This window comes from Oculina patagonica, chromosome 10, assembly GCF_052425735.1.
Source record: "Oculina patagonica isolate OP01 chromosome 10, crgOcupat, whole genome shotgun sequence".
Lineage (NCBI taxonomy): Eukaryota > Metazoa > Cnidaria > Anthozoa > Scleractinia > Oculinidae > Oculina > Oculina patagonica.
Window position 1 is genome coordinate 22,279,052 of NC_135767.1, and position 27,971 is coordinate 22,307,022.

A 27,971-nucleotide genomic window follows, 5' to 3' on the forward strand; every position below is an offset into this window, starting at 1 on the left:
ATTGCTCGAGATTTAACGACCTTTTGTGGTCATTGAGGACAATATGAACACAAAGCAATATTTTCAAAGTTAAGCTTTCACATTGTTAAGGCAACCAGCCGGCTATGCAGGATATTCGGGGTACATCTTTAAGATAGAAATACTGCTTATAAATATGCAGGAAAAAACTTCGGCCAGCAGATATTTTATAAGTTGCCTCCTTCCTTGAGTAGTCACCCAAAACGTGGACCTTAGACCGCCTTTGGTCACTCGTATAGCCCCAGTTCAGTGGCCCAGTTGGCTCGCGCTTGCTTTCCACAGAAAAAAAAAACTCCCAACACCTGCTATCTCCCGCACGCTACTCAAAATAGGACCTTATTTACTCTGAATGTTCAATCCTCTTTTTTTAACTCGGAAAAGTTTTGTAGTGAGCGAAGTGAATTTCACTCGATTCCTGTTAACATTGGCACGCAATGCGTGCAAGTGTTTTAAGGCCTCTAAGTGAAGTAAACTGTAGTGTGGAAAGTTTAGCATCATTTGTCTTAGCAAATCTTAATTTGCCAGTTTGTTATTTTCGATTCTTGTTTCATAATAAATTTTCCAAGTTTAGTGGCTTATACCCACTTTGATTAATCCTTCTTAACAGCTCTATCACTTCAATGCTATGAGTGTACAAACTCGCCTGGGTTCCCTGGAGTAACCAAGTGTGACAACGACAACGTTACAATAAGAACATGCGATCGACTGGGTGACAGATGCCTCACAATGAAGTACAACTTCTCACTCGGGGGACTGGTCTCGCTAGACGTTTGGTCGAAGAACTGTTCCAACAGCGTCGTCTGTTACCCACAATTCAAATACAACTGTAAGTAAGTAGGCCGCGTGGCCTAGTGGTTAGGGCGCTGGACTTGTAGTCCGAAATCGAGTTCAAATCCTCCTCCTTGCCACTAAATGGATTTCTGTTTGGCCGTCCCGAATTTGACTCCTCTACGCTTTGTAAATAGCCAACTGGTCAGCCTCCTGCCATTTGGAGTTTTTAACAAGTTTATGTTCGATTCAGTATAATATTTGTTTATCTATTTACAGTGTCCTTAATAAGCACAGCAGTGCTAAATACAGTAAGTACTTTACAGTTAAATCAGTCTTGCTTAATTTGCAATATTAACAATTCATTTTTTCGTCTTAGATTGCAAGGTGCTTGAAATTACCGGTCTGGTTTCTAACTGCACGTTTGACTGTTGCCAGGGAGACCTGTGTAACGGCCCGGGTTTGATGCCTAGTTCGACGACAAAACCAATTACGATTCCTGGCTCGACGGTAAAACCCAGTACGATTCCTAGCTCGACGATTGAACCAACCAGTTCAATTTTGGGACTCGCTGCAAGCTTTGGCACCATTTGTTTGGCATTATTGTTGACTGTGTTTGCAGTAATTAACTAAAGCGTGCGACCACAGGTCACCCAAGCCTCCTTGAGAGCATTAGATAGTATTGCGTAACATCCTAAATGTACTGAATAGTTTGTATATTGGAATGTAACGATCCTACACAGGAGTTCGAAATATTTTCTGTAGGAGAAAAGAAATTCAATGAAAATGTCATATTTCTACTCTTCCGTATGTTACTTGTGTTACCGTGGCGTTTTGGGGCCGGCGACAGGAAATCGCAACTGTGAAACTACTGACTAGCTGGAATCGCTTTGAAACAGCCCTAAAACGCAACGGAAACACGAGGCTGGAATCAAAAACACTAGTTTATCATATTATGTCAGTTCCTTTTTGCGCGTCGAGAATTTTTTTTCTTTCTTTCTTTGCCAATTGCGGTGAAGGTTGAGGGAGGGGGAAGAGGAGGTTTCAAAGAAAACGAGGTGGAGAGGTTTATGTGAAATCTTGATTAAAACAACCCCTAAAATACTAGAGCCGATTGAGCTGACAGAATCACTAACAATAATTGTTCATTTAACTATTCGAAGTGGTGATCATTGTAACGAGATTGCCTCTCAATTCAAAGCAGCCGAAAGTAGGCTGTACTAAAATTCAGGGCACACTCCAGCATGTAGCAGTTGATAAGCTGACTATTTTGGATCGAGGGAATATCAATGTTTGTACTAAAAGGATTTGTTGTTTTCAATATACGATATCAAAGCATGAAGGTAGAGTGTCGATTTTTCACCTTTTTCGACCGTACCGATGGAAAGTACGTTGAAACACAAAAGATATCATGTCTTTAAGTCGCTTTGCGTTTTACTGTTTTTGTATTAGCCGGTTTTTGCGGCAATTTCTGAATTCACGAAACCCGTTACTATCGTGTTGTTTAATTTGTTCCAGTTGCTCTCATTCGCTTCAAACCCTATTTCTTTGTTATCGGACTTCCTTTCGCTAGAAACAGACCAAAATCTTTGTGTTGTTTCCGAAAATATAGCGAAAATTTACGACGAAAAGCTTTCTGAAGTAGCGTCGGAAAAATTGCTTTGGCTTGCGGGAACACAGCGGGCGATCCCGGGCTCAATCCTTGGCCGCTCGGGTAGCCAATCAGAGCACGAGATTCGCTTCATCTTGACCGCCCACCACGGAGGGCATATAATAAATATGGGTTATTGACCAAGCGTGAGGTCAAGATGGCAGGATATTGGCCAAGTTCTTTTTTTGCGTGTTTATGGACCGTGACGAAGTCGAGGTTTCGTCTCGGTCCATAAACACGCAAAAACAGAACGAGGCCAATATCCTGCCATCTTGACCGAACAAGCTTGGTCAATAAAGGATTTATTATTTGACTTTTTTCGAGTACTGAAAAGGAAGCCAGTTGCATGCACAATCAATGGCGCACGCTAAAATCGTTTCATTGGTTTAAACGTTTAACGAGTGACTGTCAAATTCTTGAATGAATCGAGTTGAAGTAAAACGACGCGACAACAGCGAAATTCAACTCTTACAAGAATGTCCATTCCATCTGGCCGCCAGCTTTTACTGGACGTTTTGCAGAGTATTTGCTCGCTTCTGGCGCTTCTGTGGTGCAAACCTGCCCTGACACGAGCTGAATATTGAAATTGTGATTGTTGGAAGAGTTTGGGAAGCCCTTCACGGGAAAAGCTTGAACTTTCCTACATCGTTGATATAAATGTTCGACCCGACCTTATTCGACGTGAGCGTTAGAGGCCTAGGTGAAAAGATGTTTAAAAAGCTTTCAGTGCCTGGTTCACCGCCGGGCCGTGCCGTCCGCTTTCTTCCATTAAGAAGATTTTACACAAACGACTAGTTTGCCAAAGTCTTTATTCTTCAGGTATGTCACTGACTTCTCTCCCTTTTCCGCCGAAAAAAACCGATAACATGTCTTCAAGTCGCTTTGTTGTGGCAAATAAAATTCACGAAACTCGTTAGCATTTGTTGATTAATTTGTTTGTTCTCATAATTTCACTTCAATACCTATTTCTTTGCTATGGGATTCCATTTCGCTAGAAACAGACAGAAAATACTTGTGTTGTTTCGGAAAATACTTTCATAGCTCAAATTTACGACGGAAAAGCTTTTTGAAGTAGCGACGACGGAACTGAAAAGTTTTTTCGCTTGCGGGAACACAGCGGGCGATCCCGAGCGGTCAAGATGGCTCCATCTTGACCGCTCGGGTAGCCAATCAGAGCACGGGATTCGTTTCATCTTGACCGCTCACGGAGCTAGTAAAATAATAAAAGATCATATTGCTTCTGAGCTGTTCATCGAGGTGAGGGATCATGGAAGCTTTACCTTTCCTTCTTGTCACTTTGCTGGCTCTGTGCATGATGCCTTCCGGTAAGTAGACTCCAAACAAATATTCGTTGTTCTCGCTCAAAATATGGCAAGAAAACTGTTGAATTGTTGATGTTGTTGATATATGCCGCTTGATCTAAGCGGTCGCGAATGAGCCATGTGCTGTATTGTATAGTAGTGCTTTATAATTTTGGCATTTTCTTTAGGTCTACCCTACGATGATCGATAGTTCAGCAATTTCTATGTTATTCGACGATACACTTTGCGATGATATGTATGCAAAACGATCTTGCGAGTCCCGTTCATTTATTACTGCCTCTGTGTTTAAACGATAACAACAATGTAAAGGCCCGTTTACACGCACGCAATCAGGCGCACCCAACGGGAAAATTTAGTAAAAAGTCTTGGAATGTCGTTGCAATGTTTTCTCGTATAGTTTAAGGGAACAAAATATCTTTACCCGAACACCGCCGAAAACAGCTAGGTCAACAAGGTGTTATATCTAAGCGGTCACAAAATATCTTTACCCGAACACCGCCGAAAAGTAGGTCAACAAGGTGTTATATTTAAGCGGTCACATTACGAATTTTCAAGGTGACATTTCATTTCCTTAAGGAAATCTGAGGAAATATATAGCAGGCTTTCCAAACAGATATTCACCGAAATGATCCGTTTGGTGCCCTTAAGCAATTTTTCGTGCTCTCCAAGCGTTACTTTGACTGAATGCTAATTTTGCACTGACCTCACTCTAGGACGAAAATAAGTTTGCAAATAAAGCTAACTGAATAAGTGCCTCTGTATATACTACAGTTACCAATTTTAGAAGTTAGTTAAAAGGGAAGTGATTACTTTATAGTCCCCACTCCAAGGTCAGCCACAAAAGAGCCCGTTTACATAGGCAGTATTTTAATGCAATTTTCGTCGCGCTTTCCACTACCACTTTTGTCACGCTCGAGCTCGCGATGACAATCGCTGCGAAGTATAAACATTAACTTGCGGCGATTTGTGCGCGATTTGTCACCGCGATTTTGCAGAGAATTTGAACATGTAATTCGCTTACAAATCGCCACTGTTCAGTCATGACGCTGGGTTCATAGCACGGCAAGAATAGGGTTGGCGAATATCACGGAATGATTGGCTCGAGAATGCGTACTATTCTGCATTCTGCATTCTATATTTGCATTTCTGATAGATATATTAAATCGATTTTAATCGATTTAGTTTGGGATGCTCTCTGTATAATATTTGGCAAAACAATTTATTTTATAGTGGAAGTCACAGCAGTAATCGCTTCAGTAATCAGTAATTTGTGAGCAGCGTGAATATAAACAGAATTGATTACATTCAGCATACATGCAAGTTGCGCTTTTATGGCATTTTTATGTAAAAATATTTAAAAATACCTTTTTCCAAAATAAACCTAGAAAAACAACAAAGCAAATAAAGATGGCGTACATCTTAACGACCTTGAAATGACATACATTACTATTTCAAGTACAATATCGAGGACTAGTCAATTTGAACACGAACAAATGATTTCTGCTGTCACACCTCAATGATTTCATCGAGGTCGAGTTTTAATAGCCCGTAACCTATAGGTAAGGCGCTGGGTGCATGTAGCTTCTCGTCCCAGGGGGGGTACTCCGGCTTGTAAATGACGGGGATGATCGAATGAAGGCAAAATTTAGGACCCAAAAAAATTCCTAAGTCTTCGGACGTTACCCAAAAAAATCCATGGACCAAAAATAACCCCCCAAAAAAATCCCTTGTCAAATTACCCCTAAATTGCCAGGAGGGGCAATAACATAACAAAAAGAACGCTCGTTTTGTTTATTCATCATACCATAAATACGCCAAGGCACTTTAGTTCGTGTTTAATACCCAAAAAAATCCCCTATCTAAATCAAGTCACCCAAAAATATACTTGCCAAATTTTCCAACCCCAAAAAATCCCGGAATCGAAAATTTCAAACCCAAAAAAATCCTTCGATCATCCCCGTCATTAACAAGCCGGAGTACCCCCCCTGGGCTTCTCGTGCCCTTACTTTACCACGAAAAGTATAAGGTCAAAAATAAACCGTGCTTAAACATTCAGTCATTTCAAAGATATTAAAGAAATCAACACAAATGCAAGAGATGGGGGCTTCTTTGAACTTAGAAGCGGAGAAAATAAAGGCCACTTTCATGAATTGGCTGTTAGACCACAGGTAGCCCAAGCTCGATATATGAGTACAATAAAGATGACCTTTTCATTGTTTCGTAATTCGATCGATTTGCATATTTATAAGGATTTGTATGGGAAAATAAATTTGACCGAAAAGAAAGAAAAATTAACCGTTGAATTACAATAAAAATCAGTCACCTTAGCTCCTTTGCTGTTTCCCTTGTGTGCTGTGTGGTTTTTTAGCCGATTGAGCGCGATTCCAGTGAGTTATAGTTCCATTGCCTTCCTCTCTCTATATACCTTTCCTATTTTTATATAGAGAGAGGAAGGCAATGGAACTATAACTCACTGGAATCGCGCTCAATCGGCTAAAAAACCACACAGCACACAAGGGAAACAGCAAAGGAGCTAAGGTGACTGATTTTTATTGTAATTCAACGGTTAATTTTTCTTTCTTTTCGGTCAAATTTATTTTCCCATACAAATCCTTATAAATATGCAAATCGATCGAATTACGAAACAATGAAAAGGTCATCTTTATTGTACTCATATATCGAGCTTGGGCTACCTGTGGTTAGACACGCGATCTTAACTACACAGTTAGAGCAGAGGTTAAGAAAAAAGACAGCAAAATTCTTTCGTATTTCATTTTTAAATATAAATCGCGACCATTTACTAAATCTATAGTTTTTGTTAAGCCTTCCAAAACCTACGAAGGAGCCGTTTTGATATCCGTGAGATCCGTCCCTAGGGGCGCCCAGACAAATCGCAGCGTGAGGTCCGTTATGCCAAGCCGACTGTAGCCGGTCAAAGCTTAAAGCTTAAAGGAAAAACCGTACGGTGTTCTGGGTATTCAATAGAATTTTGCATATTGACCTACAGAAAATGTACAAGTTTTTATTTTTCCAAGTGAAGGATTCACGAATTTGTTTTTCCTCTCAGGAGACCATTCTGTAGGTTAACTTTTACTGTCGCATGGCTTAAAGGTTGGAAAGTTCTCCTAAAATTCAGTGTGGCTAAAAGTGCCTTGTTTTCTGTCTTGTCTGAGGACAAAGAAAGCGCGAAACTTCGCGTTTGTCATGAGATTATTATAGGCATGACGTTAATTTTTCCCGCGAACGGTAAAATTCAACTTCTGCCGTCTGCCGTTTGGCTGTGTTTGTCGTGAATAAGGATTTTTCCCTATTTTTACGAGGGATTAATTTTAGAATTTGATAAAAAGGTAACAAAATGAAAGGCAAGTTCGCATTTCCCGTTTGCCGTATAACGTCATGCTTAATCTCTCTCGGCCTTGTCTTTAAGCTTTGGCCGGACAACGTTAATTGAAGTAGCTGTGTTTATTTAATTCAATCCTCGTATCATGGTATGTTTTTTTTTACATTTATTTATATAAATGTGTCGAGGTCATAAGGGGGGCGGGGGGGGGGGGGGGGGGGGGGTATGGCTATGGCGAGTTCTACTACCAAATAGCCGTTCCACAAATAAAACACCCAAAGCCCCTTACACTAAACGTTCTTATTTAATCTTACTTTACAGCTCTGTCACTTGAATGTTACGAATGCACAAACTCGCCTGGAATGTCTGTTTTTGGGATAACCTCATGCGACAGTAACAATGTGAAAAAACGAACGTGTGATGCGATATCTGACAGATGCTTGGTAATGAAGTACAACTTCTCACTCGGAGGACTGGCCACGCTACCCATTTTGATGAAGAACTGTTCCAGCAGTCTCGCCTGTGATCCACAATTCGATTACAGTTGTAAGTACAAGAAGTTGTTGTTTTTTTCAGTTGAGCCATTGCGCTAATAATACCCGAATCGTAGATAAGTTAAAGGGGCCGTGTCACCAACAATAAGTGCAGTGAAAATCCAGTGATGGTGTTGGTGTTAAATGATAGTCGACAAATAATGGCCTAGTCTTGCGGAAATACACCGTACTAATTATGAAAATTGTTAAGCAGTTTTGTGGTTACTGACTGGTAGTAAAGTAGTGGCCTAAAACTTGAAAAAGTCGAGCCGACTTTATCAAGTTTGACAGTTTTACTTGCAAGAAAATTTCTTAAAAACCATTGATCACTATTTATTCACATCTTGGAGAATGAATCTATTCCTTTCTTTTGTTGTTAAAAGGTTATTTTGTGGATCAGTGAGTACACCCTCACAATTCTAGCATAGTCGACACAAAATTTAGATGACTTATCGTGACACTGTGCCTTTAACAACATTGACATGATTATATGACATTGACATGACATGACATGACATGACATGACATGACGTGACACGACAGTTCATTTCTTTAATGTTTATTTCTTTACTGTGAAATTTTCGAATTGCAATATTAACGTAACGACCTATTTTTATCTTAGGGTGCAAGGTGTTCGGAATTACAGATCTGGTTTCTAACTGCACGATGGGCTGTTGTCAAGGTGACCTATGTAACGAGGCGAATACAATTCCCACTCAACCACCGCCAACCAATGCTGTCCTTGGATTGGCTATGAGCTTTGGCGCCATTTGTTCGGCTTTAGTACTGACTGTGTTTGCAGGATTTAACTAAGGCGTTCGACGCGACAATTTTATTTTACTTTTTTGGGTAGAAATCTGGCGACTTGTGTTGCTTTTGATTGCTTTGTGATTTTATCTGAGTAGGTGCAGAATGTTTCTGAGTAAGTAGGAAGATAAAAAGTAAAAATACGTATACATTCAGTTGAGTCAGTGTAATAAATAAGTTTGCTTTTAATAAAAAAAAATCAGTTGCTTTTCTATTTGTTTTGGATACTTTTTACAATTTTTTAGCGTTTTTTAGGGGGGGGGGGGGGGGAGGTTGATACAGGGCTGGAATTAAAAAAAAATGTATGGTATTATGTCAGTTTTTCTTTGCAAGTAAGGTCATTTTTTGCCAACTGCTGTGAAGGTTGAGGGGAGAGCGATGTTTCAAAGAAAAAAGAGGCGGAGATGTTTTGCGAAATATTGATTTAATCAGCCCCTTAAATGCCCATAAAATACTAAACCAGCGCCGGTTGATCTAAAATAATAACTCAACTTTTCTACATCTACAAAATGCTGCATATCTTTAGTCCTACTAAAAGTATCGCACACCGACAGTGTTTCAAAACGTTTTATAGCAAAAGAGCTATGAATATAAAGCTCCGGTCACAGGTACCCTTGCAACTCATACATCAAATGCTTGGAGAGCATAGAGGGCACGTATTGCCACCTACTCGACACTACAATAAATAACTATTAATATTAAGATTTTAAGAAAAACGACAATTCTTTTAAGTTTTCAAGACTTGTTTCGACAGAGCACTGTCATCTTCAGTTGAATGGTTTACAAAGCACAGAGAGTTGAATAATAAGTAGACAAAATACAAAACAATATTACTCTTGCTTACTTAATCACCAGAATGTCTTCTGTGACATTTTTTTCTAAAACAAAATGCTTATGTATGGACGAGATAGTTTCCGTAAAAAAAAACCGCACATTTTTAACTATCATTCAGGCAAGCAATTTAACATTAAATGCAAAATAAATATCTTTAACTTGCAACGATATCAGTTCTAAAACAAATAACGGACGCAGATGTTGTTATTGGAGAAGGGAACATAAAGTTTCATTGGTAAATCAAACAATGACAGGATCCTCTGCAACTTTGATGAACATTGGCCACGTATGGCAATTGGTCGTTCAACTGAGTGTAGTTTTTACCACAATCAGTTAAAACCTTATTAGGCCTACTATACAATTAAAATCATACGTTGAGATAATAAACTATTTCTTTGAACCTTAAACTACCGTATTTCTATCTGTATCTGTACAATACAATAACAATGTTAAAAGTCTAAGTGATGCATTCGCTTCATTTCGAATGCCTCCGTGGTTTTAATTCCGCGCAGGACTCTTTCCAAGTGTTCCATTTCCAAGTCTTCGATGACGCCAAGGTCTGGGGTGGAGGGACGGGAGCTCTCGGCACTTCCGGTCACAACTGCGAGGCGAGAACCCCGGATGAGAGGCGAGTGCATAACCTTATTTTTGCGTTTCAACTTCCGAGACAAAACGAATAGAAGCGCCAGAAGAACGAGGCATAAAACGACGAAACCGCCAATGGTCATTCCCATAATTGTCATAGGGTGCTTGTACCAGCTCTTGGTGGGCACCGAGACTGGAATCTCGTTGGTGTTTACTACAGTGGATACACCTGTGGTGCTATTTTCTGCCGGAGAAGAATGAAAGGCAATGTTACAATACTATTCAAATCAAATTTCTGGAGTGTGAGATAAAGAATTACGAGACGGTAATTGACAGAGAACTGGAAACCTCTCAGAGGTACAACAAGTCAGAGACACTAGCGACCCCTCCCCCCAACTTGGAGAGCAGGGATGGCGCATTGATGAAAGCGCTCGCCTCCCACGTATGTGGCTGTTTCCATAAGTATATGTAGGTTAAGTTTGTTGTTAGTTCTCGCCTTGCACCGAGGGCTTTTCTCTCGGTTCTTCGGTTTTCGGCCCTCCTGAATAACTAACACTTCCTAATAGACAATATCCGTATTCTCAGTATTGGACTAAAACTAGCTTGCAATGGAGGCAAATGCGGGTAATCTTTTCAAATACAAATGATATGTATCTCTTTTTAATGATATTCCCCCACATTAGCCTCCATTGCAAGCTAGTTCTAGTCCAGTACCGAGAATATGAATATGGTCTATTCTTTTTAGACCTGGATAGAGTACACCAGCTAGAGCACGAAATATAGCAATTTATTTCATTTTTTAACTTTCTTGCCCCCAACCATCATTTTCGAGTCTAATAAAAGACGGGTTTCGAGCGTGAATAAAATATAACGCAGGGACAGAGAAAGATAGACGTCTGTTGATCGAGTTAGCCTATTCTTTAGTCTGATGATAATTTTGCCCTAGTGTATAGCTTGCCATCCAGAATGAAAGATTTTGTGACCAATGCATGCAAAGCCGATTTGAGCATGTGCAATTATGCTACAAAGTTTTTCAGTCACCCACATTATACGTATTTATGTAAATCTTATGAGCCATATTCTACTAAACGGCCAACTTGCAATTTTCGCGAGCTCGACTAAAATGTGTCAATTATAGCAAAATAGTTTACAATACCTTTAATAGTTGCTGTTGAAATCTCACTTGGAGTTTCGGTAACTGCTGACTCAGCAAACACATTCACCGTGACGTCAGTTTGGCGGGAACACGATGGCGTGCCGAGATCACGTGCAATAATCAGCAGCCGATACTCTTTCGCACTCAGCTCACCGACAACCGTCAGTTCACCGTTTTCTTCTCCCACTTTGAAAGCGCCGTCAAGGCTGCTTGCGAATGACAAACCATACTTCACTACTCCGTTGAACCCGCTGTCTTGATCAGTAGCGGATACCACCGTCAGTAGAGTTCCCGGATGAGTATGTTGTGATATGTTGAACCATTTTGTGTGGAAAGAGTTAAAAACAGGGCAGTTATCATTCACGTCTACAATGTTGATATACATAAACACGAAGCTTGACTTGCGCGGAGTTCCATTGTCTGAAGCCACGATCTTCAGCTTATACAGGTGCGGAGACGAACTCTCGTAATCCAAAGCTGACGACGTAAAGATTTCACCCGAGATGCTATCGATTGTAAAAGAGGGACTAACATCATTGATATCGTCTAGAGAGAACAGAAGCTGTCCATTTCGTCCTAAGTCGGCATCGCTCGCTTGAACTTGGAGAATTTTTGTTCCGAGGGGACTGTTTTCCAAAACGGACGCATTGTAAAACGCAGCAGCAAAAACCGGAGAGTGAAGGTTTGGTTTAGCTGTCGTGTTGCACGCTGCACCGTCATATCCCGGGTAACACTCACAAGTATTCGGTAAAATACAATCTCCTTTGTTAGAACAGTGATTGAGACTAGAACAGTCTGCCTCACTGCATGCTGGGCCATGCCACAGAAGATCGCAGACGCAAGTGTCATAACCAGTACAAACGCCATGACCTAGAAGAAGAATAAGTTTTTTGGAGTTAGATCTCGGCTTAAGCGCAGGTGAGGAATCTTTCAGGTTGAATCTTCGTCCTTTTACTCCAGCGAACTATAAAACATCGTGGATGTTTTGGATACTTTGATCGGAAACGTTACAATTTATCCCCACTCTTCCCACCCAAAGTACTTTAATTAAAATATTGATCACTACGGTAAAAAAAATGCTTTGCAAAATGACTGCGAGATCATAGAACGTGCCAAACAAACAAATAAACAAACAAGTGTGTAAGAAAGCAAATGAATTATAGGATATAACATTAAAAGTATAAAAGGAAAAGAAGATAACAACGACAACTTAACATCATACATGAACGGTAATTACCGGTGTAATTTAAATATTGCCATCACTATACATGTTCGGAGCAAACGGTTATCCTCACCTGAGCAGTAGTTAACGCCTTCACAAGAAACATTTGAGCAGTCGGGTCCAGAGTAACCCACATCACATCTGCAGAAGTCTGCTTCTAAGCAGAGGCCATGTCCAGAACAATTGTTTACGGAAAGGCATGAGGCAAGACTACAGTTGGTACCACTAAAACCAGCATAACACCTAGAATTTAATAAAAACAGATCAGTAGTTGTAATGATTAACAGAAAAAGGACGCGGAGGAGAGGAGAGGAGAGGAGAGGAGAGGAGAGGAGAGGAGAGGAGAGGAGAGGAGAGGAGAGGAGAGGAGAGGAGAGGAGAGGAGAGGAGAGGAGAGGAGAGGAGAGGAAATGTTTACCTGCAAGTGAGATCCCCGCCTTGTTTTTCTTGCATACAAACTCCATTTCCACTACAGTTTCCAAGATTCGCGCAATCTGCTACGTCACTACAGTTGACACCTTGGAACCCTGGGTAACACCGGCAAGTATCACTTGATATGCACTCGCCTTGACCTGAACATTGGTTGACGCCTGTGCAATCAGGAACAGCGCAGCTGGCTCCAGTCCAGCCTGGATTGCAGTCGCATTTATAGAGATTAACACAGCGTCCATGACCTACAAAAGGCGTTCGACGTAAAAAAATGTTTCAGTGATTCTTGCGACTAGTTGTACCAGAAACAAACAAACGCTTGGTGTAACATACTATAATCCATTTTATCTGTTGTATGAAAAAACGCAAAGCAAGAATAGGTCAAGGACAAGCCACGAAACTGGACAAGAAAGGACTCTTACCAGAACAATGGTCGAGAGATCCACAAGAGAACTGGGTACAGTCTTTGCCAGTCCACTCCTTCTGACATTTACATACGTCATAGTCAACACAGATGCCTCGTCCAGAGCAGTCAGAGACATTAGAGCAAGTTGGAATAATGCTACAATCACGCCCTGGTAATAGAATAAAAAGAATAAAAACAAGTTGAATATTAACATCCAGAGCCACTTTTTTCGAAGTTACTTCTCTATTTCATGTTTTAAGAAAGGATTCCAACAAGTTCATAAATGTACCAATCTATCGATTTAACGTTTAGAATCAAATGGTTAAACGCTGCCCAGTGCGTTGATCAGCTCCCTTTAAAAATCAAATTTTAATTTGCCTGGCAGTAACAATTATAAACAACTTACCAATATATCCGTCATGGCAGCGACACTGATCTGTCCTCTGGCATATCCCGTTGGTAGGAGTTGTGCAGTTATTAACGTTGTAGCATGTGGCTGTGATGAAGAGTGAATTAAGTAATTCGCGACTGGGAAAAGTGTTTGTAAATGACGTTCCACTTTGTAGTTAGAAGGCGGGTACGTGGGGTCGTAGTTAAACTATAAACGGTATTTGTAAGGGATAAAAGACAGGTGCCAAATGTTCGAAGGACGAATAACGTTATCCACCGGATAAATCGCTATCCAGTGGATAGATGTTTAACAAACCATACTAAACCATACGCTATCCAATGGATAGTGATTTGTCCAATGCGGATAGCGTTATCCACCCTTTGAACAACTGGTAAAAAGGTAAAGTCTGCTTCGAGCCTAGTGGCCCATACAGGCCCGAGCTTATATCCCGGTTTCCGTAGCATTAAGCGACTGAGAGTATTGATACTCCCCCCTGGATGGGATGCTAGTCCATCGCAGGGTTACCCCCCAGCACTAAATTAGCCGGTACCCATTTATACACTTGGGTGGAGAGAGGCACTGTGAGAGTAAAGTGTCTTGCCCAAGAACACAACGCAGCGCCCCGGCCAGGCCTCGAACCCGGGTCGTTCGACTCGGAGGCGAGCGCGCTAACCATTAGGCCACCGCGCCTCCCTTTTGAACAACTGGGCCCAAGAATAAAAACTTTGACCATCAATGCGACAGAACGAGAAAGGACAGAGAACGATAACATCGGTTATGAGGCTTGGGTGCCCAGGGGGGGTGGGGGGGGGGGTACTCCGGCTTGTAAATGACGGGGATGATCGAATGGAGGCAAAACTCGGGACCCAAAAAAATCCCTAAGTCTTCCGACATGACCCAAAAAAATCCCTGGACCAAAAATAACCCCCCAAAAAATCCCTGAACCAAAAATAACCCCCCCCCCCCCCAAAAAAAAAAAAAAAAAAATCCCTTGTCAAATTACCCCAAATTGCCAAGAGGGGCAATAATATAACGCAAAGAAAACCATACAAAAAAGGCACTTTAGTTCGTTTTTAATACCCCCAAAAATCCCCTATTCAAATCAAGTCACCCAAAAAGATACTTTTCAACATTTCCCAACCCAAAAAAAATCCCGGAATCGAACATTTCAAACCAAAAAAATCCTTCGATCATCCCCGTCATTTTCAAGACGGAGTACCCCCCCCCCCCCCCCCTGGGCTTGGGTGTTGCTCTCATGATCAGTTCTATTTGCGCTGAAGAAACTTTTGAATGCATTAAACCCCTTCAAACGTACGAAAGTATGGCAATCATTAGCCACTCCTGTCTTTTACCTTTCTGTTCACAGGTAACGCCTTCCCAGCCGTCTTCACATTCACAAAATCCTTTCACACACTTCCCGTGCTCTGCTGAGCAGTCTGTGCAGTTACCTGGGTAAAATGAGTGAAACAAATATTATTTGCTAATCTTTCTGTCGATGGCTAATTTGGCAAGGTTTTGGCATAAAAGTTAGCGAATAGGAGTATTGTCAATAATCAATGAACTACAGGTATAAGTAAATGGCATTAGTTCTCAAAGTTGCAATAATATGCTTCTCAGAACTCTCGAATCTAATTGGGTTTAGTAGAAACTCAGTCGTGTTCTATTTGAAATCCGCGAATCTGATTGGTTCTCCCATTGATTTCTATTCGCCGATAGAAAACAATCGCGCGCGCGTTGCTCTTTAAAGGGCGATTTTTTTCCTGATTTCTGGCTTAAAAGTACATAAAATTGTAGGTTTTGGATTGCAATTCTTTAGAGTTTCTACTAAAACAATTAGCTACTCGCCTTCGTCAACTCGCCTCGCCTCGCCTCGCGCCTCGTTGACTATTCGCTCATAGAAAACTCGGGCTCGTAGTCTAATTGTTAATTAGAACATGCAATTAGCAACAGTATTTTACTTACCAACTTCACAGCTGTCACCGGACCAACCAATCATGCATTGACACGTAGCATTGACACATCTTCCTTTTCCAGAACACTGATTAGGGCAGTCTTTAAAGACAGAAGATGAAAAAGAAACAACTGCTTCAGGTAAGAAAAAAATGACTTAATTCATATTGTTATGAATATCACTTTGCTCCTGACCTCACGATTAGTTAGAAAAGAAAATCTCAAAATGGCAAATGGTTGTGTGTTTGCAGGACATTCGAAGGCTTATTCTGGTAACACCAGGGCAGCAACTCAGTGAATTAATTGTTGCCGTTGCTGTTGTGATGGTGGTGGTGGTTGTACGGTTTCTACTCACCTTGCTTCAGAGTCTCTTGATCACTCAATGACGTGTCATTTGTGACGGCTACGTCATAGATACAGCTCTTCAACATTGCATCTGAGAGTCCTAGCGACGAACATGCTGCAGTGGCTTTCTGCAATACAACAGACATACCAGATATTGTACGGGGCAATACTAGTTTATCCAACTTCCAAGGGAAACGGAAGTTGGCTCGAAAGATCGGGGAGTTCGAGAAATCGGAGGAAAAAATGCATTGTTGGTCGAAGGAATGAGGAAAGACTTGTTTCGAGTTATCGAGATGTTCGAAAAAACGAGGGCTCGAGATTCGGGATTCTACTGTACGCATAATTCGACAAGGTGAAGCTCTTAAAAGTTGCATTTGGGATGCAAATGAAAAACACTTTTGCAGGGAGTGCAAAAGGCCTTTATTGTCATCACTTACATGAAGCGTGGAAGGGTAATTTTTTAAATAAAATTTCTGTCCCTCTTCCACCCCCTTATACGACGGCTACATACGCTGTTATTATATCGCTAAACCAATCTTTTGTTACTTGAGCAATAAATTAAAACAGTTTATCTTAAATTAAACTATTAGTAGGTTGTAGGGTCTTGTAGGAGATTCAGCAAGCATCTTACCGAGATAATTGCGTCACTGATACCATCTAAAGAATACACAGGAACAAAGTTAGGGTCATTGTATGACGAGTCCATGACGTCATCACTGTGAAAGTTGGATGAATTCCACGACCATGTTCCTTGCAGGCCCGAGTTATTGTGTACAGCGGTTATACGCCCTGGAATAAAGGAGGCAAATTAAACGTGCTAAATACTAAAGAAGATTTTTCTCATGACTAAGATATTCTTGAAAACGATGAAAATAATACCGTCCACTTACAAGAATCAGCGAACTGAATCGGATCGTCATACTGTTCTCCATCAGGGCCTTTCAAGTCATTGGACGGGTCATTATCCATCACTCCACAGAGCCCCTCTGTGTGGCCTTTAAACGCTGCTGTCGGTGTGAACAGGACATTCAGGTACTGGCGGCGCATCACGAGGCTGTGACGTATGTCAGTTGTTACTGTTAAACCTAAAACAGAATAAAAACTGCGTTTAGAATGACCGACATCGGTACTGTTGGGTACGGTTGCAGTTGACAGATGTCCAAAAAATAAGATGAGCTACGGAAGGAAAAAGGAGTAAAGTACTTTGCTCCCTTCATCTCAATGCTAAACTCAGGTGAATGTAACCGTTGCATTAAGCGGCTAGGAGTATTTCTACTTTCCCCCCTGGATAGGATGCTAGTCCATCGCATCGTTATCCCCAAGTAGTAAATTCGCCGGTGCTCCTTTATAAACCTTGGTGGAGAGAGGCACTATGAGGGTAAATTGTCTTGTCCAAGAACACAACGTAGTGCCCAGGCTAGGGCTCGACCCTCGCTCGATCGGGAGTGCGAAGCACTCACCATTAGGCCTCCGGGCCTCCTACAGTTATAACTCATAGTAATAAATAAAATGCTCTAATTTGCTCTTCCATATAACGGTCTGTGATTTAAGCGGAGTTGACTAAACTGAGCCATCAAGAATGTTCACAAACCTGACTCATATTGTAATGATATGAGCACAATCCCTGTCTCGTCAGATTGCGAACTGAAAGTCTTTTGGATATCCATTACAACAGTTCCATTATTGAGCTTCATCTTCTGCCCAACATAAGCTGTTAAGTTCACCAGCCTCCCATCGATTCTGTATTAACAAAAATAGCAAACATTGGATAAAAAATGTTAGTTCCTTGAGCTAAAGTTAAGTGTCGACTCAAAAGTCAGTTGGGCCTTGATTAACGTCTTAATGCCAAGTTATAACTGCTGATGTAATAGTTTGAGTTTGTAGTTCCAAATTATTGTTACTAAATCTGTTAGTTAAAGTAATTAAAAACAATTGATTAACCAACGGCCAAGGCAAGTATGGAATGTACGTTATAATGAAATCCTGTCCTCCAGCATAATTGTGCATTGCGTTTTTGCTTTCCGGTTATCGCAACACGATAATACACCGTGCATTACATGAAAAAGGTCAACTTTCAAGCATGATGTATGGTGATAACAATAGATACCTTAGTTTTGGAAATTCTTGAGGGTCACTCGTGTTGACAGTCATGATTGACAGCACACTCTGCCCCGCCTTTAAAGCCACGCCTCCTGTCAACGATGCACGCTGGTAGGCAAAGTAACGGAACTGCATTCCAAAGTCATTGAAGAGAGATTTGCATCCCCAGAATTCTCCAATACCATAGTAATCGTATTCAATTCCTGAAGAAAAAGAAGACGAAATATGACTAAATTGATTTTTTTGAAACACAAAGCATTCCACAAAGTCTCTTTTTGATGCGTAAGTTAAGAAGCAAATGGCTTACCGTCTAACGTCTCGAGATGAGGATCGCCCCAATTCCTCCACGGCCGCCTCTCTTCGCAGCAGGTTCCAGTCCACCTGATGGAGCACTCACAGCGAGATCCGCAGTCTGCCGTAGCTACAGCCGCACCGTTACCAGAACAGCCCGCTAAAATAAAAAAAAACGGAAATAATCAACATAGAATTAGAAAAAAATAACCTCATTTATCATGTCGTTACCCAGAAAACGATTTGTAACAGCGAAAATTTGTTCCTCTCAGTGTTAAGTATGGTTAGGAAAAGAGGTTAAAATTACAGATGCCTTACTTGAATACTCGCTAGCTTTGTCAGTGGTAATGTTAATACAAGTTAAAATATGTCACGTTAATTTGTGTTTGTAGTCTTTTTGCGTTTACTGAACCCAATCATATATGAAACAGACTATTCTTTTTCTTTCTAAAATGCATTTACAACATAAGACCCTATACTCCAAGGCAATTGGCCTCAATCATATATTTTATTTCATAGAGAAAACTGGGGATTCTTAGTGGAAACTGCTAAAGTTGAAAGAGAGAGTGTATCTAGAAAAATTTAGCCCATTTTTTCGGTCCTAACCGTTCCTTTTTATTTGTACAACTATTACGAGAGGTTCTCTCGGGGTTTCAACAGTGGCATAAATTATTGTTACGTCGTGTGTTTAAATCTTACCTGAACAAGGCTGCACGTCTGGTTGAGAACAATCCGGACCTTTCCTTTCCACAACACAATTCGGGGGTTTGCCACACGGTGGATGATCTGGACATTCGTAACGATTGTTTACAATAACAGGTTTCTGTCCTTTCTCGCATTCCCTTTAAAGAAAAGAAAAAAAATATATTTATATTTCTGTGAAGAACCAGGAAAAGCTAAATGAACTGATTCTAGATAGACTTATTATTGTTTCAATACCTCTTGTTACATATTTATGTCTGAGATGATCTGTCCCGAAGTTCAAACCTTTACTTTAATATATACCATTTTTGACGGAGAAGGTAACCCGTTCCTCCTACACCTCCGATAAAAATGGTAACCCTTTTACATACCAAAAGAAGGAATGCTGCATATATTTTCTGAACTTTTTACTTTCATAAGCCTTTAAATAAGTTAGATGAATCAACCATTCGGTGGGTCTGTTCAGGATATCTTGAGAAGCTCTTAAAAATACGTGCTTTCTATACTCCAGAATGTCAAATCCCTAACCTTTGACACATACCTTCTACCCGAAAAAGGCACTTCTTTTGGGCTTAGCCTTCCCTATAGGAAGTACACTGGAATGAATTCACAAACTCATTTCTATACACTTACGGTGGACAGTCACAATTGCCATTTTCATCAACGATTCCCTGCTCACCATCAGGACATTCACAAGGGGGAGGAGTGGTTGGGGGTGGAGTTGTTCCGGATGTCGTAGGAGTAGGAGTAGCTGTGGTTCCGGTGTGTGGAGTTGTACTTCCGGTAGGAGGAGTAGTCGCTTTTGTTGTCCCAGTAACTGTAGTAGGTTCTGTTGAACCTAGGGTTGAACCAGTTCCGGTCGTCAACTCCGTTGTCCCTACGGTGGTTGCAGTTCCGGTTGTTGCTTCTGTTGTTCCCACTGTTGTAGCAGTTCCGGTAGTCACTTCCGTTGTCGCTGCCGTTGTTTTTTCGGTTGTGGTTCTTTCTGTTGTGGTTCTTTCGGTTGTTGTCAGTTCTGTTGTTGTTGGCGGTGGAGTAGTTGGACATCCACAGGCCTGAAAGGTGAATATCAAGAATTGAACGTTTCTTCTCGCATGCGATCAAAAGTTCACGGTCGAGTTTTTTGCCAAAAAATAGGCGAAAGCGAAAAATGCTGTCTGTCTGCCTGTCTGCGACTGTCTGTCTTTCTGTCTTTCCGTCTGTCTGTCTGCTTGCCTGTACCTGCCTGCCTCTCTGCCTGCCTGCCTGTCTGTCTGCCTGCCTCTCTGCCTGCCTGCCTCTCTGCCTGCCTGTCTGTCTGTCTGTCTGTCTGTCTGTCTGCCTGCCTGCCTGCCTGCCTGCCTGCCTGCCTGCTTGCCTGCCTGCCTGCCTGTCTGTCTGTCTGTCTGTCTGTCTGTCTGTCTGTCTGTCTGTCTGTCTGTCTGTCTGTCTGTCTGTCTGGGATTTCTTAACTCACGATGAAGGAATTTATCAAGTTAAAATTTGCCTGTAAAGAGTAGTTCAAAGATTTATGCACATCCAGTGAAAACGAGATTAAGGCCCTATTCTCCCTGAGGAGACATAAAGGATTCAAGAGAGTAAAAACGAGAGCGAGTATAAACTTGCTTCCACATGTTGCGAAAAATAAACGAAATAAAACTTACCTTAGAATTACCACACGCTAAGCAAAAGCTGAAAACAAAGAACGAAGTCATTTTAATGAGCACATTGTTACATGGCCTCCCAACACTCCACAGTCTGTTCAACTCTGCAAGTCTTTGTTGATGTAAAGATATACACCTTATTCATAAATGGCGGACGCGCGGTTTAAGCTTGGGCCGAGTACATGGAAACGAGGCTATTGAGGCATCGCTTCGCGGGAAATTAAAAGATTTGTATGAAGGATTCGTGCTATTTCATGTTTATCTCTTCAATTCAGCCATCGTTTTCAACGTTTTTCAAGATTTTTTTGCTGAGAGCGTTAAGAGTGATTTAGATTGTCTTGTTTGGAGGTTACATAGCGTTTTTATTACGAAGATTCGCAGCAACGTGTACAAGTTCACAGCTAAAAATACTAAGTGTTTTGAGAATGGCGTCGAGTTCTTCGGTTTCTCTGTGTGAAGATGACATTCCCGGTTCTTCGTTTGGTTCGAGAAAGCCAGCGGAGCTAGGAAACGAAGCTTTGAAATTTTGGTTAAAATGTTGTGGTGACAACTGCAAAGGATTGAAAACCAAGGCACAGATATTGAAACGATAAGTGGAGATATATATGAGATTGGCGCCACTGAGTGTTGTGTTGTAACTTTCTTTTCGTGTACGCCAGGTTCGGATCCGGATCAACAATGATTATATGTCTACCAGTTGTAAGGTACTCTTCAACACTGTTGAATGTCAAAGAAGCCACTAAAAGTCAGATCAAAATCATGTGCATGAAATCACATTCACAACACTCAGTGGCGCCAATCTCATATATATCTCCACTTACCGTTTCAATAGCTGTGCCTTGGTTTTCAATCCTTTGCAGTTGTCACCACAACATTTTAACCAAAATTTCAAAGCTTCGTTTCCTAGCTCCGCTGGCTTTCTCGAACCAAACGAAGAACCGGGAATGTCATCTTCACACAGAGAAACCGAAGAACTCGACGCCATTCTCAAAACACTTAGTATTTTTAGCTGTGAACTTGTACACGTTGCTGCGAATCTTCGTAATAAAAACGCTATGTAACCTCCAAACAAGACAATCTAAATCACTCTTAACGCTCTCAGCAAAAAAATCTTGAAAAACGTTGAAAACGATGGCTGAATTGAAGAGATAAACATGAAATAGCACGAATCCTTCATACAAATCTTTTAATTTCCCGCGAAGCGACGCCTCACTAGCCTCGTTTCCATGTACTCGGCCCAAGCTTAAACCGCGCGTCCGCCATTTATGCATAAGGTGTGTATAAATATCTTATTAACCACGCGCGAGGGCCGTACTGGGGGAATATTGGCCCGAGGTCTTGACAGTACGGATCGAGCGCAGCGAGGTCCGTACAAAAAAGACCGAGGGCCAATATTCGCCCAGTACGGTCCCGAGCAAGCTTGGTTAATAAGAGATTTATTACACGACTGGAAACTTTGTGTAGTGAGAATTGCTTCCCGGTAGATGTCCTGGAAAACAATGTGCGGCAAAACTTTTCCGCGCGCTATTAAAAAGAAGTTATAATTATTTCTGTGTTTAAGGTCATTTCATTTTCAAAGCAATAAAAACTCCGAAAAAATGTTGCAAAAAAAAATCTTGCAAAAATCTTGCGCTAAATCGCGCTGGAATTGGCGCGGGATCATCCGGGACAAAACCCGGTCTGATTCTTGGAAAATATCGGCCCTCGCGGGACCGGAAATTAAGTAATCTGATTGGCTGATTCAGTTATTGGCCCTCGGACCGCCTTAGTCGTGTAATAAGGCGATTTATCATCTTTTCCAATTGTGGTACAAGTTGAGACAACTGATTCAAAGATTCGAGGGCAACTTCCCCTTGATTATTAATTGATTAAAGGGGTGGTGCGATTTCGGCACTGACCAACTGGTCATAGAATTAACTGAAATATCACAATAACGGCTTAAAACTGTAAACGAACTCTCAAGGACCACAGAAAGGTCAAAAAGGGCGTGGATGGGCAAAAGTCGTGAGATTAAAACGGATTGCGTTCGGGTAAACTTGAAAAACGTCAGCACGACTTTTTACAAGTTTATCTCAATTGGTATGAAAATGTCATTTACAATGTTCGAAAATCATCCTTGTTTGTTTTGTGGCTGTGATTTTGCCAATAAATGACTTTTTCTTTGCCAATTTGAAGACTACAGCTCTTAATTAACGAAAATAAATAGAATTACCTAAAATACCGTGACATAGCCCCTTTAATTCTCGAAATGATTCGTATTGTTTTCTTAAACACATCCAAACTTAGACTGTGTTAACCCTCGGACGTACAAGGGGGGGGGGGGGGTGGATGCCACCCCCCCATAAGGTTTTTCCCAAATTTTGAAAAAACGATTTACTCTACAATGCTGAAACTTTCAGTAGCTGTTCATTCATCCTTTGCGGAAATTTTGATATGTCAACCATGTCTCCATGGTATTTGACGTTGCCATGGCAACGTCATAAATACAGGCAGGTCTTGCCAAAAATCGTCATTTTTAACATTTTTCTTGATTTTTTCCAGTTTTTTTAAACAGAAGTGCAAAATTTGTTTATGTTTACATTCCCTAAGCATTCTGGCTTGATTTTGCATCAATTTCCGTTATTTTGTGACTTTCTAAGAAAATGTTGAAATCCAAGATGGCGGATCCAAGATGGCGGCCCTTATGACGTCACGTGACGTCATATGACGTCACAGCCAATTAAAGTTATGTCATCTTGTAGAGTAAGCTAAGGGCTTTCTTCTCAGTGCAAAATATTTTCGCTATGCCTTAATATAACGAAAACTCCGGGGAGGAGTTCCATCCACCCCCCCCCCCCCCTTGTACGATGGTGGGGGTGTGAGTTTGCTTGTACGTCCGAGGGTTAACATGCTTTTAGCAAACGTACCTTTTCTCCCACGCTCCACCGTAGATCTTCCGACTCAAAGCTGCCAGCTCGTAATTCTTCTCTCCGAAGCCAATCGCCAATCGCCCGACAATTTCCGAGAATCCAAAACTAAGAGCGAGCTCGTTAGGCTTTCTTTCACTCTTTTTGATACACTTGTCGCTGCAGGGTTTCACGGCAGACTTTATTCCAAAGGGAAGCTCGGCACTGAGTCGCAGAATTGAAAAATCTCCAGTACTTGAGCTTTCACCAGGATTATAACCAACTACAGACAGATTATACGAGAGATAACAAACTCTTCTTCTCAATCCTTACTCACCCTTATGTAAGAATAGGACCATAAGAATAGGGCCATGTGATAACCAACTACAGAGAGTTATAACGACGGTATTGAAATCTGCTTCAGGCCTTAATCAACGGATTTAAGTATCGGGTAAAAAAATATTCGCTTATCCCGTGGTCAGTTTTAAAGAAGTGCAGTATTGAAACTTGTTCCTAACAATTACTAAGACGTTTGGACATCTTGGCCACCACCTCAAAGAATATGGTAAGCGTAAACTGAAATATTGAACGCAAAACATACAGAATTTGCAACAATGCACGCAATGGCATAGCATTGACCAACTTAATTTTTGCTCTTCTTGCTCTAAGTAGCACATAAGGCCGCCATTAAACAACCAACCTAGCTTAAAATTTTCAACGCTGAATGTGTTTAAATAAAGGAGATGAGATGATGATGATGATGATGATGATGATGATGATGATGATGATGATGATGATGATGAGAACGTGAGACCTGGATATTGCTACTTCTCTAATGAATCACTATCGTGTAGACAAAAGCATGTTCGAAAACAAGTAGTATAAGAAACCGAGATGTTTAATTACTTGTATGATACTTACGGAATTCTTTAAAGACCTTTTTCCAAAGATTGTTAAACTTGTTCAACAGGCTTCTCAGAGCTCTCGGCACAGTTGGAAGTCTGAATGTAAGTTTTGGTATGAGAAGAGCATCGGCTGCAATCTCAGCTTCAATTTTTACATTGCCTTTATCTAAACGACGATTAAAGCTGAACTAAAAATTCAAAAGAAAAGCATTCGCTTAGTGCTAAATAACATCACAGTTAAGGGTTCTCAGGTTCCAGTCTAATACATTAAACACAAGGGCCAGTGTTTGATGTCAGATATTCAAACCCCCTAACACTGTTACAGTTTTAATATGATTTACCTATTTTTTCTTGATGAATTATTACCAGTTTTGAGAAGGGACTTTTGAAGGCTTATAAAAATACACTTCTTTTTATTTAACAAAAAAAAAACAACATAAAAGCACAACCTAGGGAATAATATTTGTCTTACTTAGGGAAAAGCAAAAAGTGAAGTGGTGGAGTAAACCTTCACTTCTGGGCAAGTCGCTTGTGACTTTTACTTGTGCAGATTGCTTTTCGCCTCGCTCACAGGGGTTTCCCATGTTCGCTAGCTTTCCCTCCCTCTAAGGACCGATCGCGAATACAGTCCTACCTCTATTAAGCGGCCACCCTCGGGACTTTGAAAAGTGGCCGCTTAATAGAGGTTGGCCGCTTTCTAGAGGTAAAATATAAATTGGATAGGAATGGCAGTAAACATGATTTTAGATACTCCATATAGCAAAATGCTTTTAAAAAGTGAACATATATGAAGATAAATCCGAAATTCATCGTAAAAAAACATTAAGTGCATTTCCAGCCCATGCATAGTTTTAGCTCAAACACAAAGGGCACGTAGTTGAAATGTACAGTATTTCTTCGGGGTATAGAAAAATATGCAAAACATCGTTGACAAGTTTCTTAGGCCTCTCTGAATCAACAGTTAGTATCATCTGTCACCATTTTGCTTGGAAACATAATTTGGTGGCCCCTTAATGGAGGTAAAAAAACGATATAAACAATACACTTGCGACAGCAAAAAGGTGGCCGCGGCCGCTTAATAGAGGTATCAAATGTAGCAGCTTTGTGACAAATAATTCGGGACTTTGGAACGTGGCCGCTTAATGGAGGGTGGCCGCTTAATAGAGGTTGGACTGTACCTGGGAACTGAGGAAGGTTGACTTTAGAAGAGCGTGTAACGTGCCGACATTTGTTTGCAGTACTTACAAGAGGATTGATGCGGTTGCATCCACCCCTTCTTGTGCAGAATCCACCCATTCCTAATCGAACTGAAGTCCTCAGTGACAGTGGAAGATAAGCTTTAAGCTAGAAAACAATAAAAAAACACTGAGAATATATGTTAACGAAATTAAATTTAACCGTATTCAGACCGGTTTTTTTTTATCTTTTCAGACCGAGGCCCCCCCCCCCCCCCCCTCCGTAACTTCCAGAATATTTAAGCAATCACAATGAAATTTACAGGATATATAGTATGTCCGAAAATCTAACTGTTGGTATCATGACGTCACGTCGGATGATGACATCACATCACGTGACAATGACATCATAATGCCAAAACAGCCGCCATCTTGGATCCGCCATCTTGGATTTCGAAATTTTTTCAAAACGTCAGAAAACCGCCCAAAATTACTGTAAAGTACTCAAAATCAATAAAAGTGTGCTTAAAACCCGTAAAAAGGTGAATATAGTTGCATTAAAGTTATTTTTCATTAATAGAAACACGAACATTTTTAATTTGGGAAAAATGCCTGTCAAAATGTCGTTGCCATGGTGACATCAAGTTCCTGTCACAGCAACCGATCCTACCAATTCATTCCTAGATAAATTTTAGATAAAGTCAGAAAGTTTGGCAGCGTTTGGTTGAATATTGAAAAAGTTATTAGCCTTCAAAGTCAGCGCGCGCGCATGCAGGAAAACGCGGTAGTTGTATTCATCGTTCCTAAGTCATGGTTTGATGAATACAGCTACCACGCGCAAACGCGCGCCACAGAGGGAATCGGGCATTGTGTTGCCCTTTAAAAACGTTTTTTTTTTTAAATAACGCTTCAAATTAACAGATTACTCCCCATTTTCTTGCTCTACCAAGTCTTACCACAGCTTTCACCACTGCTTCAGCCTTCGCCTGCAGGAAAAAGGCACATGGAATACACACACCAGTGATAGGGACGCAAAACGTTCGTCCTATTTGCCTTGGATTAAGAATGTCGAAATCTCTCTTGTAATATTCTCGACTGTAAAAGAAAAATTTAAAAAATAGGTAAGCTGCCTCTGTCGCTTCCGGCTTGTTAAGAGTTGTGGTTTACGTATAAGGTCCCTAATAGCAATAAGAACAATAATGTAAAGAAAATGATAATGCATTTATTCAGCGCATGTTCGATACGTTTATGTTTAAATGGGCTGTACACATACTGTAATGTACTATCCACGAAGATCAGACCACAACTCTGGGAGCTTAAGTGCCCCACTCTTTAATTTGCTAATGATGTGCGGGTTCTTCAACGTCCCCTGCTGTAAGACTGAAGATACAGGAGACGGGACCTACAGTTTATTGTCCTTTTACGAGAAGACGACAATGCCTAACCATTTGCAGATGTAATTACAAAGGCAGCACGTTCTCCTGATTTTTTGAGACCCTCTATCAGGGCCGTAACTAGCAAGAGGCAAGTCGTGGCACTTTTATCGATTTACACAAAATCGATAAAAAAAATTTTGTTGCGAAAATAATCCACAGTTGAACTAGATTGATTTTTTCTTAAGAAACACCTTATGAAAAATTTCTATGGAAGAGATTCGTAGCTTCTAGATTTCAAACTTTTCTTGAGGGCTTGCCCCCAGATTCCACTAGCAAGATCTTGTCTATGGCAAGAGTCTGGTTTCGCCCCTGTCAGTGCAACAACACTGAACAGCAACAAAAACAACCGAACGAAATTTCCCAAGTGATATATTTAAAAAGCACTCACTTTCCCTCAACTCCAATCTGTACGTCAACGTTGTATATTACTTCGCCCACCATCTCCAAACCAAACAAGGCGTCTGTGATGATCAGGTCGCCGTCCTCGTCTCGGTCGGTGAATACGCCCATGGACACAATAAAGTCCGCATATATTTTGAACGTCTGTTGGACATTTATGTAACCCTTGCCGAGCTACAATGACAATGTGAAATCAATGAAGAACCAGATTAGCAAGTCAGTCTACCGATCAGCTAGCCAGTCCCTTAGCTACTAAACGCGTCAGTCAGTTAAGTAGTCAGTCAGTCAGTCAGTCAGTCAGTCAGTCAGTCAGTCAGTCAGTCAGTCAGTCAGTCAGTCAGTCAGTACGTCAGTCAGTCAGTCAGTCAGTCAGTCAGTCAGTCAATCAGTTAATCAGTCAGTATGTCGTTCGTTCGCTTGACAAGCCCGCCGGTCCCTCAGTCTCTAAGTCACTCAGTTACTAACTTGTGAACTAAGTCATGTAGTCAAAGTCAGTTGGTAACCCAACGACTTAGTTGAGCCCTATATCTTAGTCACTCAGTTAACTATTCACTTACTTTAACAGTCATTTAGTCACTACATTTCTTAGTCAGTTGTCACTGCGTCACTAGAACAATTAGTCTCTTCTTCACTGAGTCGCTTAGTCAGTAAGAAATTAAATCAGTTTGTCGCTTGTCA

At 41.0% G+C, this 27,971-nt stretch overlaps 3 protein-coding genes across 6 annotated transcripts in view; 2 read left to right on the forward strand and 1 right to left on the reverse strand.

The window, feature by feature from the left end:
* The window catches only part of LOC144628906 (uncharacterized), a 28,601-nt gene extending 26,516 nt beyond the window's left edge, over window positions 1-2,085 (forward strand). For both annotated transcript variants that reach the window (XM_078487025.1, XM_078487024.1), the window contains exons 2-3: window positions 626-844; window positions 1,166-2,085. In XM_078487025.1, coding sequence (XP_078343151.1) covers window positions 626-844; window positions 1,166-1,419 — 473 coding nt within the window. In that variant the 3' untranslated portion in view covers window positions 1,420-2,085. The remainder of the gene's footprint in view (window positions 1-625; window positions 845-1,165) is intronic.
* Window positions 2,086-3,520: 1,435 nt separating this feature from the next.
* Window positions 3,521-8,536, forward strand: LOC144628912 (uncharacterized). The gene is made up of 3 exons (XM_078487032.1): window positions 3,521-3,762; window positions 7,421-7,645; window positions 8,255-8,536. The coding sequence occupies exons 1-3, from the start codon at window positions 3,705-3,707 to the stop codon at window positions 8,443-8,445; spliced, it is 474 nt and encodes a 157-aa protein (XP_078343158.1). The 5' UTR covers window positions 3,521-3,704; the 3' UTR covers window positions 8,446-8,536.
* Window positions 8,537-9,692: 1,156 nt separating this feature from the next.
* The window catches only part of LOC144628871 (uncharacterized), a 76,294-nt gene continuing 58,015 nt past the window's right edge, over window positions 9,693-27,971 (reverse strand). For all 3 annotated transcript variants that reach the window (XM_078486975.1, XM_078486976.1, XM_078486977.1), the window contains exons 22-43: window positions 27,283-27,467; window positions 26,415-26,553; window positions 25,529-25,627; window positions 24,300-24,471; window positions 23,400-23,661; window positions 20,494-20,521; window positions 19,484-19,905; window positions 18,848-18,990; window positions 18,165-18,308; window positions 17,865-18,060; window positions 17,349-17,497; window positions 16,648-16,842; window positions 16,389-16,546; window positions 15,768-15,885; window positions 15,425-15,514; window positions 14,815-14,910; window positions 13,478-13,567; window positions 13,088-13,240; window positions 12,655-12,910; window positions 12,310-12,479; window positions 11,015-11,884; window positions 9,693-10,102 (exon numbers count right to left, since the gene is read on the reverse strand). In XM_078486975.1, coding sequence (XP_078343101.1) covers window positions 9,723-10,102; window positions 11,015-11,884; window positions 12,310-12,479; window positions 12,655-12,910; window positions 13,088-13,240; window positions 13,478-13,567; window positions 14,815-14,910; window positions 15,425-15,514; window positions 15,768-15,885; window positions 16,389-16,546; window positions 16,648-16,842; window positions 17,349-17,497; window positions 17,865-18,060; window positions 18,165-18,308; window positions 18,848-18,990; window positions 19,484-19,905; window positions 20,494-20,521; window positions 23,400-23,661; window positions 24,300-24,471; window positions 25,529-25,627; window positions 26,415-26,553; window positions 27,283-27,467 — 4,515 coding nt within the window. In that variant the 3' untranslated portion in view covers window positions 9,693-9,722. The remainder of the gene's footprint in view (window positions 10,103-11,014; window positions 11,885-12,309; window positions 12,480-12,654; window positions 12,911-13,087; window positions 13,241-13,477; window positions 13,568-14,814; window positions 14,911-15,424; window positions 15,515-15,767; window positions 15,886-16,388; window positions 16,547-16,647; window positions 16,843-17,348; window positions 17,498-17,864; window positions 18,061-18,164; window positions 18,309-18,847; window positions 18,991-19,483; window positions 19,906-20,493; window positions 20,522-23,399; window positions 23,662-24,299; window positions 24,472-25,528; window positions 25,628-26,414; window positions 26,554-27,282; window positions 27,468-27,971) is intronic.

What these genes read in the sequence shown, in the direction of transcription:
- LOC144628912 (XM_078487032.1), top strand. Translation starts at nt 3,705, where the DNA reads ATGGAAGCTTTACCTTTCCTTCTTGTCACTTTGCTGGCTCTGTGCATG. An exon ending in TCTGTGCATGATGCCTTCCG is followed by an intron (nt 3,763 to 7,420) that starts GTAAGTAGACTC and finishes CTTACTTTACAG; the next exon opens with CTCTGTCACTTGAATGTTAC. An exon ending in TCCACAATTCGATTACAGTT is followed by an intron (nt 7,646 to 8,254) that starts GTAAGTACAAGA and finishes TTTTTATCTTAG; the next exon opens with GGTGCAAGGTGTTCGGAATT.